The 13830-nt window shown below is 45.8% G+C and overlaps 1 protein-coding gene across 2 annotated transcripts in view; it reads left to right on the forward strand.

The window, feature by feature from the left end:
- The first annotated feature begins 19 nt into the window (after positions 1-19).
- cfap61 (cilia and flagella associated protein 61) overlaps positions 20-13830 on the forward strand; it is a 54499-nt gene continuing 40688 nt past the window's right edge. The window contains exons 1-11 of one of the 2 annotated variants that reach the window (XM_041975383.1): positions 20-332; positions 1422-1572; positions 3760-3836; positions 3954-4021; positions 4112-4232; positions 4867-4981; positions 8778-8945; positions 9067-9155; positions 11727-11766; positions 12275-12411; positions 12708-12834. In XM_041975383.1, the coding sequence (XP_041831317.1) occupies positions 190-332; positions 1422-1572; positions 3760-3836; positions 3954-4021; positions 4112-4232; positions 4867-4981; positions 8778-8945; positions 9067-9155; positions 11727-11766; positions 12275-12411; positions 12708-12834 (1236 nt within the window). In that variant the 5' untranslated portion in view covers positions 20-189. The remainder of the gene's footprint in view (positions 333-1421; positions 1573-3759; positions 3837-3953; positions 4022-4111; positions 4233-4866; positions 4982-8777; positions 8946-9066; positions 9156-11726; positions 11767-12274; positions 12412-12707; positions 12835-13830) is intronic. The other variant, XM_041975381.1, reaches the window with a different exon arrangement.

Genomic DNA, 13830 nt, shown 5'->3' on the forward strand with positions numbered 1-13830 from the left:
CCATCAACCCCTGGGGTGTTGCAGCGTTTTGTTACTATGACAACACAAGTTCTGCCAGCTACGATCGAGCTAACGTAGAATAACGCAGAAAATAAGTATAATAAGAGTATAAACGTGTGAGATTAGCCTTGCTGTTTCTCTGGGAGATAATTGTTGTGTCAGGTTGAATTATCCTGGTTAAAAGAGAGAATGAGGACCGTAATGTCCGCGAGCGGCGACCGGGAAACTGTGACGGTTAGAAGAAGCGAATCAGCGGATGCGCTCGAAATCGATAGCCTTATCAATTCCTTAACTCAGGCGGTGTTTGGGAAGATCAACGTTATCAGTATTCTGTGAGAACAATCTCTGTCTTCTTTCTACAATGTGTAATATAATATAATATAATATAATATAATATAATATAATATATTATAATATAATATAACATAACATAACATATAATATAATATAACATATGATATAATATAATATAATATAATATATTATAATATAACATAACATATAATATAATATAATATAATATAAAATATAATATAATATAATATAATATAATATGACACCAGGCCTGCAGTGGCTGGATTAATGATGCTAGCCAGGTCGTGTTGGTGAGACCAGGGACAGGCAGGTTCGGTCCTACAACGCCACAGTCCTGCAAGTTTTAGATGTTTCTCTGTTTCAGCAGAAGATGTTGGATCGGTTTCATTTGCATCAGATGTTTGTTCAGCTGTGTGGTTTTAACATGCATTTTTAGTTGCAGGTGTGTTGGAGCAGAGAAACATCTAAAATCTGCAGGACTACAGCGCTCTGGGACCGAACTTGCCTTTTTTTATCAGGAGTGCATATAAATAAGGACTTGAAGTTTGTTCTGAAAGGGAAACTATTGATGGTCCTCAACATTCATCTGGTGGAGCATGATTGGTTAAACACTCGGATGAGACTTTGACTCAGACCTGATGATCTCATCGGAGACGCAGCACATTTATAGTCTTACTCAGTTCTGCTAATTGTGAAGTAGCCAAACGGTCAAAGTTGAACCTAAAAACAGAGTGAAAGATGCTGTCACTTCCTCTGCAGCTCATTAGACACCTGGCAGTGTTCCACAGCAGCTGATCCGTCATGCTGTTAGCTTCTCTCTAGCACTGCCACTGAGTCAGAAACACCTGGAAACCCACCTGTGTACACCTGGAAACCTCATAGATTTCATTATGCATATCCTTTCATCTTCATCTTCCAGATTTGTACATTTTATGTCTATTATGTTTTTATTTTTGTGAAATTTGTAAAGCATGTTGTAACTTTGGTTATAAAAATGAGATTATAATGATGCTTGAAATGCGGCTGTGGGGAAGTCACTCATGGCACCATGACGACAATAAACTGGAGAAGAATAATCATGTAAGAATAAACCTGTTTCCTTCCAGGGAGAGAGCCAACCTGGCCGTGAACGTGGCCGATGAAAAGGGCAACATCCTGGCTCACGCCTCCTTTTCTGATCATCCTGTGGGCACCTTGGTGGACCAGGCCGACTGGGAACCGTTCTTGCACACACACTTCTGCTCTGATCCGTGCACAGTGCGTATCATTCATTCAGCCACAAGGCCACGCAGCTAATGATGTTCATGCTATTTAAAGACACATTACACAACTTAGCAGATTTTCTCACCGATGCTCCCCGTATCGATGGCTAACCCAGCATCATCTCCATCCTACCTGAACTCTGAGATCTTCATCCTACCTGAACTCTAAGATCTTCATCCTACCTGAACTCTAAGATCTTTGTCCTACCTGAGCTCTGAGATCTTTGTCCTACCTGAACTCTAAGATCTTTGTCCTACCTGAGCTCTGAGATCTTTACCCTACCTGAGCTCTGAGATGTTTACCCTACCTGAACTCTAAGATCTTCATCCTACCTGAACTCTAAGATCTTCATCCTACCTGAACTCTAAGATCTTTGTCCTACCTGAGCTCTGAGATCTTTGTCCTACCTGAACTCTAAGATCTTTGTCCTACCTGAGCTCTGAGATCTTTACCCTACCTGAGCTCTGAGATCTTTACCCTACCTGAACTCTAAGATCTTTGTCCTACCTGAGCTCTAAGATCTTCATCCTACCTGAACTCTAAGATCTTCATCCTACCTGATCTCTAAGATCTTTGTCCTACCTGAGCTCTGAGATCTTTGTCCTACCTGAACTCTAAGATCTTCATCCTACCTGAACTCTAAGATCTTTGTCCTACCTGAGCTCTGAGATCTTTACCCTACCTGAACTCTAAGATCTTTGTCCTACCTGAGCTCTGAGATCTTTACCCTACCTGAACTCTAAGATCTTCATCCTACCTGAACTCTAAGATCTTTGTCCTACCTGAGCTCTGAGATCTTTACCCTACCTGAACTCTAAGATCTTTGTCCTACCTGAGCTCTGAGATCTTTACCCTACCTGAACTCTAAGATCTTCATCCTACCTGAACTCTAAGATCTTCATCCTACTTTTACTCTGAGATCTTCATCCCACCTGAACTCTGAAATCTTCATCCTACCTGAACTTTAAGATCTTTGTTCTACATGAACTCTGAGATCTTCATCCTACCTGAACTCTGATATCTCCATCCTACCTGAACTGTGAGATCTTTGTCCTACCTGAACTCTAAGATCTTCATCTTACCTGGACTCTAAGATCTTTGTTCTACATGAACTCTTGAGATCTTCATCCTACCTGAACTCTAATATCTCCATCCTACCTGAACTGTGAGATCTTTGTCCTACCTGAACTCTAAGATCTTCATCCTACCTGGACTCTAAGACCTTTGTTCTACATGAACTCTTGAGATCTTCATCCTACCTGAACTCTAATATCTCCATCCTACCTGAACTGTGAGATCTTTCTCCTACCTGAACTCTGAGATCTTCATCCTACCGGAACTGTGAGATCTTTGTCCTACCTTTACTCTGAGATCTTCGTCCCACCTGAGCTCTGAGATCTTCATCCTACCTGAGCTCTGAGATCTTCATCCTACCTTTACTCTGAGATCTTCATCCTACCTGAGCTCTGAGATCTTCATCCTACCTGAGCTCTGGAGGCTGCTGCAGGATGAACTTCTGATTTATGACACGTTAACCCGGGGTCAGTCATCAACACCAGCGTTTGTGATGCTGAGGGTCGTGTCCCAACCGAGGGCCACTGTGTGTGAGGCGGTGCGTAAGGGTTAATGCAGACTTTTAAGGTAGAAAAGTTACGTAATGTGTCTTTAAAGTATCACACAAATCCTTGATGCTACATGAACTTTCATGACTTTATGCCAAAACCTTTTCACCGGTGTAAGTCTGGAGTAGAGCGATAGTTAAGCTCAGATTAATCCATGTTTACCACCTACAAGGTCCTGGTTTCTGGCCATGGTGGTGTTGCATCCATCAGCCTCCCAGCAGGGGTCACACCTGACTCCTTCCACGTCTGATGTTTCCACACTGTGGAAACTCTAGTAGTTTTAGTAGTACTCTGGACTGTAGCCAGACATGCAGATAAGGTCTGGTAGGACTGAGCACCCCCTCATGGATTATGACTTTGATTTGAGTCAGGTGTGTTGCATCACAGCCCGCCATTACTTTTCTGTGGAACATTGTAGTGTCATGGAGATCTTTTCCAGTCAGAATGATGGTAAAGCTAAAAGAGACTTGTTAGTGGCGTTGATCATTCTGAGCCCAGTGTCCTCTGATCGGGAAGCCGATGTCAGTGCTGGAGGAACTGACCTGTCTTGTCTCTGCAGCCTCTCAACACACTCTTCCTTCACCTCTTTGTGGCACAAACCAGTTTTGCCTCAGCTTGTGCGAAGGAGACGATGAGGTCTGAACCAGCAGTTATTTCACTTTTGTTAACATTTCATGATGATTAGCTGGCTAGAAGCAACAGAATTTACCAGTAACTATCACATTTATAAGGGACTACTTTTCCTCCCTAAAGCGCTGTTTTTGACAGTGTTCCTGAACTTCAGCACATCTGCCTGGTCAGCCCGTACACCGGAGACCTGGGTAAGGGCGGCTGTTTGTGAGGTTGTTTAACGCATCTTTCGGCTGGATGGGAATTATTTCTGAAGCGATCGGATCCTTGGCTGTGTGCAGAAGCGGCGCTGGCCGAGGTATTTGTGCCAATGCAGCGTCGGACCGAACCTGGACCTCAGTGCTCGGCCCTGATTTGCCTCAGAGAAGATTTCAGTCCACGCCTTCATGTCCGCCCAGCCAGGTGAGCCAGCAGACTTTTCAGCAGACCCAAACTCTCCTGCATCATTACTTTTCTATTAACTGCACATGACAATTATTTCTGAGTGTCAAATTTTGGAATTCAGCTTAAACTTCCAGTAGATCGACAGAAGCCTGGAAACAGTACAACCCACTGCAGCCGTTCCCAAAGCTTCACAAATGATTTCTTCTACTTTCCCCTTTTTACCAGACATCCTAAATGCAGGGGTAGTAAACTACACCCAAACCTGAGCTGAAGGTGAGCTGTCTGTCCACCAGGGGGCAGAATGACTGCAGCTGTGACTGTAACTGTCCCACCATGTTTGTAACCACAGATTTTTGTTAAATCACCTGTTTGGCTAAATATTCCAGGTCAGCATGTGAGCTGTGAATGAAGCAGGAATATCCATGTATTATATATTCTATATTATGTATTCTGTATCACAGCATCATATATTTCCTGAGCCCACCAGCGTGTTACTGGGTCTTACTCCCGGTTACTCCTGTTTACCATGTAACTGTGAGAGCGGGTGAGGTCTACAGCTGCAGGACGCTGGGTGGAGTTTCAGGGTCTGCAGGCTACAGCTGGTGCTGGTAGACGTCACCGCATGCTCCTCACTGCTCCTCCTGTGTTCCAGGATGGAAGATCACGATGACATTATGCACCTTTATGAAGGCCAGACCCCGCCGGTGTCTCCCATCGACCTGGTGGAGATGATCGAGGCTGAGGACCATCATTCTGCTGTTAGTGAGGTTGGTTTGACTGAACGTGTAACAGGAAGTAGATTCCTTTAGGTGGGAGTTCTCATATGATTCGTTTCAGTTCTTGTCGAAAAATAACAGCACAGCAGCTTGCTGATGATCCTTGGACTGATTTTCAAGAGTCCCGCTGGGGGTTTGTTTTCACGGGACCAGGGAGCCGACAGACCCCCATCTGACACCGGACATGTGTTCATGGCAGCATATGGCAGACAGGAGCTGAGACGAGGCCAAGACACGCTCTCGCTGCACATGGTGTCCAGACATCTGAAGCATGTTGGGCTTCTTAACAGATTATGTTCAGCACGCACAGAACACAGCATCCAGCTCGCTCCATCACGCGTGTTACATGTACCTGGAGCATGTCCACCTCATCACAGATGCAGCATGTCAGCGTGTCACGGAAGAAAGAGGAATAAACTGAAGCCTGTTTTAGACAAGCCGACATCACGTGTGGAATGCAGTGTAGTCCTAGAATTTAGGACTCATTCCCAGGACTTCTTTACTCATCACCGGGACTACTTTCCTCAGTTCCGGGACTACTTTACTCAGTACCGGGACTACTTTACTCATCACTGGGACTACTTTATTCATCACTGGGACTACTTTATTCATCACCGGGATTGCTTTACTCATCACCGGGACTGCTTTACTCATTACCGGGACTACTTTACTCATTACCGGGACTACTTTACTCATCACCGGGACTACTTTAATCATCGCCGGGACTACTTTACTCAGTTCCGGGACTACTTAACTCAGTACCGGGACTACTTTACTCATCACCGGGACTACTTTATTCATCACCGGGACTGCTTTACTCATTACCGGGACTACTTTACTCATCACCGGGACTACTTTAATCATCGCCGGGACTACTTTACTCAGTTCCGGGACTACTTTACTCAGTACCGGGACTACTTTACTCATCACCGGGACTACTTTATTCATCACCGGGACTGCTTTACTCATTACCGGGACTACTTAACTCATCACCGGGACTACTTTAATCATCGCCGGGACTACTTTACTCAGTTCCGGGACTACTTTACTCAGTACCGGGACTACTTTATTCATCACCGGGACTGCTTTACTCATCACCGGGACTACTTTACTCATCACCGGGACTACTTTAATCATCGCCGGGACTACTTTACTCAGTTCCGGGACTACTTTACTCAGTACCGGGACTACTTTATTCATCACCAGGATTGCTTTACTCATCACTGGGACTACTTTATTCATCACCAGGATTGCTTTACTCATCACCGGGACTACTTTATTCATCACCAGGATTGCTTTACTCATCACCGGGACTGCTTTATTCATCATCGGGACTGCTTTACTCATCACCGGGACTACTTTATTCATCACCGGGATTGCTTTACTCATCACCGGGACTACTTTATTCATCACCGGGATTGCTTTACTCATCACCGGGACTGCTTTACTCATCACCGGGACTACTTTAATCATCACCGGGACTACTTTAATCATCGCCGGGACTACTTTACTCAGTTCCAGGACTACTTTACTCATCACTGGGACTACTTTACTCAGTACCGGGACTACTTTACTCATCACTGGGATTACTTTATTCATCACCGGGACTGCTTTACTCATCACCGGGACTACTTTACTCATCACCGGGACTACTTTAATCATCGCCGGGACTACTTTACTCAGTTCCGGGACTACTTTACTCAGTACCGGGACTACTTTATTCATCACCAGGATTGCTTTACTCATCACCGGGACTACTTTATTCATCACCAGGATTGCTTTACTCATCACCGGGACTACTTTATTCATCACCAGGATTGCTTTACTCATCACCGGGACTGCTTTATTCATCATCGGGACTGCTTTACTCATCACCGGGACTACTTTATTCATCACCGGGATTGCTTTACTCATCACCGGGACTACTTTATTCATCACCGGGATTGCTTTACTCATCACCGGGACTGCTTTACTCATCACCGGGACTACTTTAATCATCACCGGGACTACTTTAATCATCGCCGGGACTACTTTACTCAGTTCCAGGACTACTTTACTCATCACTGGGACTACTTTACTCAGTACCGGGACTACTTTACTCATCACTGGGATTACTTTATTCATCACCGGGACTACTTTATTCATCACCGGGATTGCTTTACTCATCACCGGGACTGCTTTACTCATCACCGGGACTACTTTAATCATCGCCGGGACTACTTTACTCAGTTCCGGGACTACTTTACTCAGTACTGGGACTACTTTACTCATCACCGGGACTACTTTACTCATCACCGGGATTGCTTTACTCATCACCGGGACTACTTTAATCATCACCGAGACTGCTTTATTCATCACCGGGACTGCTTTATTCATCACCGGGACTACTTTAATCATCACCGGGACTACTTTATTCATCACCGGGATTGCTTTATTCATCACCGGGACTACTTTATTCATCACCGGGATTGCTTTACTCATCACCGGGACTACTTTAATCATCACAGAGACTGCTTTATTCATCACCGGGATTGCTTTACTCATCACCGGGACTACTTTACTCATCACCGGGACTACTTTACTTATCACCGGGACTACTTTAGTCATCACCGGGACTACTTTAATCATCACCGGGACTACTTTACTCATCACCGGGACTACTTTATTCATCACCGGGACAACTTTACTCATCACCGGACTACTTTAATCATCGCCGGGACTACTTTACTCAGTTCCAGGACTACTTTACTCATCACTGGGACTACTTTACTCAGTACCGGGACTACTTTCCTCATCACTGGGACTACTTTATTCATCACCGGGACTACTTTACTCATCACCGGGACTACTTTAATCATCGCTGGGACTACTTTACTCAGTTCCGGGACTACTTTACTCATCACTGGGACTACTTTACTCAGTACCGGGACTACTTTCCTCATCACTGGGACTACTTTATTCATCACCGGGACTACTTTACTCATCACCGGGACTACTTTAATCATCGCTGGGACTACTTTACTCAGTTCCGGGACTGCTTTACTCATCGCCGGGACTACTTTACTCAGTTCCGGGACTACTTAACTCATCAACGGGACTATTTTACTCATTACCGGGACTACTTTATTCATCACCGGGACTACTTTAATCATCGCCGGGACTACTTTAATCATCGCCGGGACTACTTTACTCAGTTCCGGGACTACTTAACTCATCACCGGGACTAGTTTACTCATCACCGGGACTACTTTATTCATCACCGGGACTGCTTTACTCATTACCGGGACTACTTTACTCATCACCGGGACTACTTTAATCATCGCCGGGACTACTTTACTCAGTTCCTGGACTACTTTACTCAGTACCGGGACTACTTTATTCATCACCGGGACTGCTTTACTCATTACCGGGACTACTTTACTCATCACCGGGACTACTTTACTCATCACCGGGACTACTTTAATCATCGCCGGGACTACTTTACTCAGTTCCGGGACTACTTAACTCATCACCGGGACTAGTTTACTCATCACCGGGACGGCTTTACTCATCACCGGGACTGCTTTACTCATCACCGGGACTACTTAACTCATCACCGGGACTACTTTATTCATCACCGGGACTACTTTACTTTTTCTAAGGAATACTCATTCCTGGAGGAACTGGGCTGCTATCTTCTAGTTGTCTCTGAATACCATGTGGGGTTTTTTTTAGGAGCGATATCTCAAACAGAGGAATAAAGTCTTAGCAGAAAGGTCTGGTGAAGAGATGAACCTTCTTTCTCCAGGTGGATGGAGTTGTTGTTGGTTTCTTCACGTTTGCTGTTGCTGATGTGAAGCAGCTTCATGGAAACTTTGACCTCCGCGAGTTTGATGGTTTGAACAACGTGCAACAACATGACCAGGACGAACCTGAAGACAAACACAGACGAGCTCGAACTCCCCCCACACAGCAGGTAACAGGTAACAGCCAGTGGGAACCTTTGCCGTGTCTACTGGTGTAAAACATTTCATCATTTCTAGCAGGTTATTGACAGTGGCGTCATGTTTTGTGTTTCGTCAATGTCATGCCATCAGGAGGAGCTACAGCTGACTGGAGGACAACCAGAGATACCCAGGGTTTTCCGTATTCACGTCCTTGTTTTTGACAAGTTTTATAAAACGAGGTAAGGTTTCTGAGTGAAATGAAGCTAGAGTAAACAGTTTAAAACGTATTCTTATTGTTCCATATAAAAGTTTGTTGTTCCACTTGGGAGGTCTCTGAAGATCCTGGATGGAAAGCAGCTGGACTGGTGTTCTTGGTTCATGAGAATGTGTCCGGTCAGGTTCAAAAACCCCCTTCATTGCAGACTCTCCTCCTCAGGCCATTTTACAACCATCTGCACCTTAAATCATATGATCAAAGCATCCCACATGCTGGCCAGGCAGGTAAATGGTGAGAACCACCCCAGGAGCACGTGTGACCTCGGCAGCGGCTGGCGTTGCATCTTGGTAATCTGATGACACGTGGATATGACTTAGAGGCATGGGCACATTCAGAGATGTTTTAGCTGCTTTTTATTATCTGTGTTCAGCTGAACTGATGCAGCTGGTCGGACTCTCCCTGATGATGCCCCAGAATCAGGTTTAAGTGATGACTGGATGATTCTGCCACCACGCGGTGTGGAGGCAGGACCCAAACATGGAACCAGTCATTTTGTTTAAATACAAGGTCATGATTTCATCACACAACATCTTGGCCATATGTGCACACAGCTTCTTCAGTACCTGGTTGAGCCAAAGAGCTGGACAAATCTTTCTACCTCATTCTGAGTAGAAGAGTTAAGCTAAATGTGGAAATGCTCCTTAAACAACTGAGTCTTTAGCTTGCTTTTAAAAGTGGATAAGGACTCTGCGGATCGGACGGAGTTTGGTAGATGGTTCCACCACCGGGGAACAACAGGGGAGAAGAGTCTAGCTACTGATGTGAAGCCACCTTGTGGTGGGAGCACTAGGCGTCTTTCGCTGGCAGAGCGTAACTGTGGAGAGGGAGTGTAGCTCTGGATTAAGGAGTGGAGGTAGACCGGAGCCGTTTGGGTTATTGTTTTTGTAAGCCAGAAGCAGAGCTTTGAATCTGATGTGCTGCAACTGGAAGCCAGTGGAGAGCGATTAGCAGCGGAGTGACATGAGCTCTTTTGGGCTGGTTGAAGACCAGACGTGCTGCTTCGTTCTGGATCATCTGGACCAGGAGTTGGGCCGTGTGTTCAGTCAGGTAGGGTCTGATCCTCCTGATGTTGTAGAGAGCAAATCGGCAAGATCGAGCAACCGAGGAAACATGGTCCTTAAAGGTCAGCTGGTTGTCTACCATGACACCAAGATTCCTGGTTGAAGACGTAGACACAAGCGTGATGGAGTCAAGCTGCACGCTTATCTGTGGCGGTAAGGAAGGATTGGCTGGAAAGACAATAAGCTCGGTCTTGACAGATTTAGCTGAAGGTGGCGATCCTTCATCCATGTGGAGATATCAGCAACATGCTGATATTCACATTGAGACGTCGTCCTTCCATTTCCCTGTGAGATGATTTACTCTTTGGCTTTGCACCAAGAGCGTTTCACCGTTCGTTTTATTCTCCACGAGAAGCTGCGACGGGCGGGATTACTGCAGGAAGTCAATGTTTTTATCTGGAATAAACAGCTGACCAGGTTGTTTCATATTTAAAGAGAAACCTGGTCCTGGCGGGGCGCTAAAATCCCACGTGTTGTTTAGATTTACGTACATTCTCGCCACCTCCATCAGCTGTTCATTAAAACTATCTGCTCATCAGGGGAAATGCAGAAGCCACAGCTTTCTGCCTTCATCACGCCCACCTCAAATGTCTGACCAATCACACAGTAGAAAGTTCTGCTCGGCTGATGACTGTCCCCTGATGTCATTTTCTTCTGGCGATGAAGGATCCTCCTCATGGAGGATGGAGCAGCCTTTCCCTGGGAACAGGGAACAAATAAAATACAGCCTCCATGAAAGTCACAAAGATTAAAATAAGAACATTTTTCTTCCACTAATGTCTAATTCATGTAGGACCATTTGCCCAGTCACACAGCTGCTGGTGCTGTTTTATTAGGGTGCTATTTATTGGTTAGTTTAGCTTATTTGGCAAAGCACTTTGAGATGTGGCTGTATTTTAGCGTGTGCTACACAAATGAAGTTTATACCTATCTGAAACAATTAAGAGGAATATCTAGTCATTACTAATGACCCAATTCTGTCAACTTGTGTTTATAAGTTATGCTTACTATAAAATACAAATTTATTAGTGTAATTTACTCTAAAAGAAAGGAAAACTTGACTTAATGAAGTTACACTGAGATACGCTGCTTGGTCCAACCTTCAGGTTTGCAGTTCGCTTTGATGCACGTTTGCGGCATCAGGCGTGAAGGGCTGAATGTTTTTGGTGGAAAGTAAATGGAGTTTAATGGTGGGAAAGAAAGCTGGCTGCAGATGAAATGAGAGGAATGAAACTGTGGAAGGGTCCAGACCAAATGAATCTTTTACTGGCGGATGTGTGGAGTGTTTTAATGAGCGTGTGTGACTCTGCTGAGTTTTGGCAGCGATGGTGGAGATGCTGCAGAGTGACTGTTGCTTGGCTCCTGCTGGGCTCCTCTCGCCTCCCAGCTGTTGGTGAACGTGGAGCGGGGTGCCTCCTGCCGCCATCAGACCTGTTCTCACCCAGCTTCCTCTTCACCTGCTTCTCTTCCAGATCAGCAGCCTGCATCGCCCACATTTTCCAGCGCTTCCCCGTGAGTATCCGCTCCGGGACAGGAAACACCGGCCAGTCTGACAGGAAGTCCAGGAAAAAGAAAGCTGTCTCTACACGACAGTTAAACGATGAATTCCTGAATAAATCAGGAAAGATTTTACAGGAATTTACTCATTTATGTCTCTGAAAGGGACCTTAGTGAAAATCCTGGACCAGAGTTTTTATTTTAGCATTAAAATGATGATGATAAAAATATTTTAATATATAGCTGTCTTTACATTTTTAAGCTCATTTAAATGATTATTTTTATTGTATTTTACTGATTAGCAGTGTTAGCACATGTTAGCAGTGAGATACACACACACACACAAACACACACACACATGTATATATCTTGCCATCTTTACCCCAAACACCAGCTGATTGGTCAGCTTCTCATTGACTAGTTTTATCAGGTCAAATCAAAGCGTTTAACACACCTGAGAGTTGAGGGAACCTCCTCCTGGCCTGGTGGGACCTGTGAGCTGAATTTGGTCCTTGTGTTTCAGGATGCAAGATACTGTATGATCACAGTTCCACCACCGAGCCCTGAGTTCCCCTTGCTGCAGAACATGGTCCGGGTCCCAGTACTCCCCTCCAGCTTGATGGTGGACGACCTGTACGTCGTCCACAGGGCGGATCTCAGGTGGGTCTGGACTGAGAAGAAGCCTTAGACTGGCTTCATAAACAGGCTTTAATCTCAACCAGGAAGGAAGAAGGCGACTCTGACGTAACAGCTCCAGTCATTAGAGACCAAATCTGTAATCATGGTGATTTTCATCAGGAAATAATTCCCACATCTTATTTTGGTGGGAAACTGTCTCTGCACATGCAGGAGCTGACCCAGATGACAGGTCTGGTGCGGGGATGAGCTCTCAGATATCCGGTCAGTCTAAGACTGAGTCAGATCAGCTTCCTCTGTTTTATGTTGTTTCTCTGCAGCACCGTGAAGATGAGACCAGCCGTGGTGGAGGACCGGCCGGCCATCTCTGGGCTTGTTAGGGATCTGAACCAGGGCAGGTTCCTGCTGCAGGACCTGGACTCCTTCTACCAGACCCGGGCAGGTCCGGTCAGTCTACATGTTATTATTACTGACATCGTCTGCCAGGCAGTCGCCTATTGCAGCAGCTCCATGCTGAATGTCCCTTTCTTGTGGTTTTTCTTCGTGTTTTTCTATGTTTTAATTCCATTTTAGTTTTTCAGCGCCAGCCAAAAGCTGCTTTAAAGCAGACGCTACTATTTGCTTTAAAAATTTGCTGGTAGTCTCTGCGCTGCTTTGTCGCTTCTGGTGACCGAGGGTCAGGAGCGCTATGGAGGAGGCATCGTTTACCTGCGACTGCCCGGAGCCTGGCTGCTCATCCCGAAGGAGGCCAAGAAGCCGAGGTACAAGCCAGCTGTGCCAGAGGTCATAGTGGGAATGTGAGATCTCTGGGGATAAAATGGACAAGCTCGCTGCGCTGATTTAGTTCCAGTAGGAATACCGTGAGTGGAGTTTCATGTGCTTTACGGAGACAAGGCTTCATTCTCTCATCCTGGACCACGGCGTAGCGGTTCCCGGCTGCAGCCCTGCTCAGGTGGCGCAACGAGCAGCGTTAAGACGAGAGGCGGGGGATCGCTCTGGGTGAGAGTGAAGATGGAGTAATCCCAGACGTGTGCACGTGGAGGAACGTCTCTGCAGCCTGGATATAGAACTGCTTGCTGTGGGAATATGCCCATATTATCTGCCTCTGGAATTCATCTCCGTCGTCATGGCAGCGTACTCCTACCATCAGCGGTACAGAGGTGGCATGTGATGTCATCAATTCCAACGTTGCCAAGCAACAGACTCAGCATCCCAATGCGTTCACAGTTATAACCGGGAACCTTAATCATGTGACTTTGGACGAACGTCTGCCCACATTCCATGAACATGCGGACCCTCCCATCCGAGGATTAAAACACTCCCCCTCCCCCCGGCAGATCAGACCACAACCTCATTCTGTCCCAAGTCTGTCCACGTGTTCAGCAGCAGCCTGTGGACCGAAGGACAGTGAGGACGTGGACTGGATGTTGCTGAAGCTCTGAG

This window comes from Melanotaenia boesemani, chromosome 22, assembly GCF_017639745.1.
Source record: "Melanotaenia boesemani isolate fMelBoe1 chromosome 22, fMelBoe1.pri, whole genome shotgun sequence".
In the NCBI taxonomy this organism is placed as follows: domain Eukaryota; kingdom Metazoa; phylum Chordata; class Actinopteri; order Atheriniformes; family Melanotaeniidae; genus Melanotaenia; species Melanotaenia boesemani.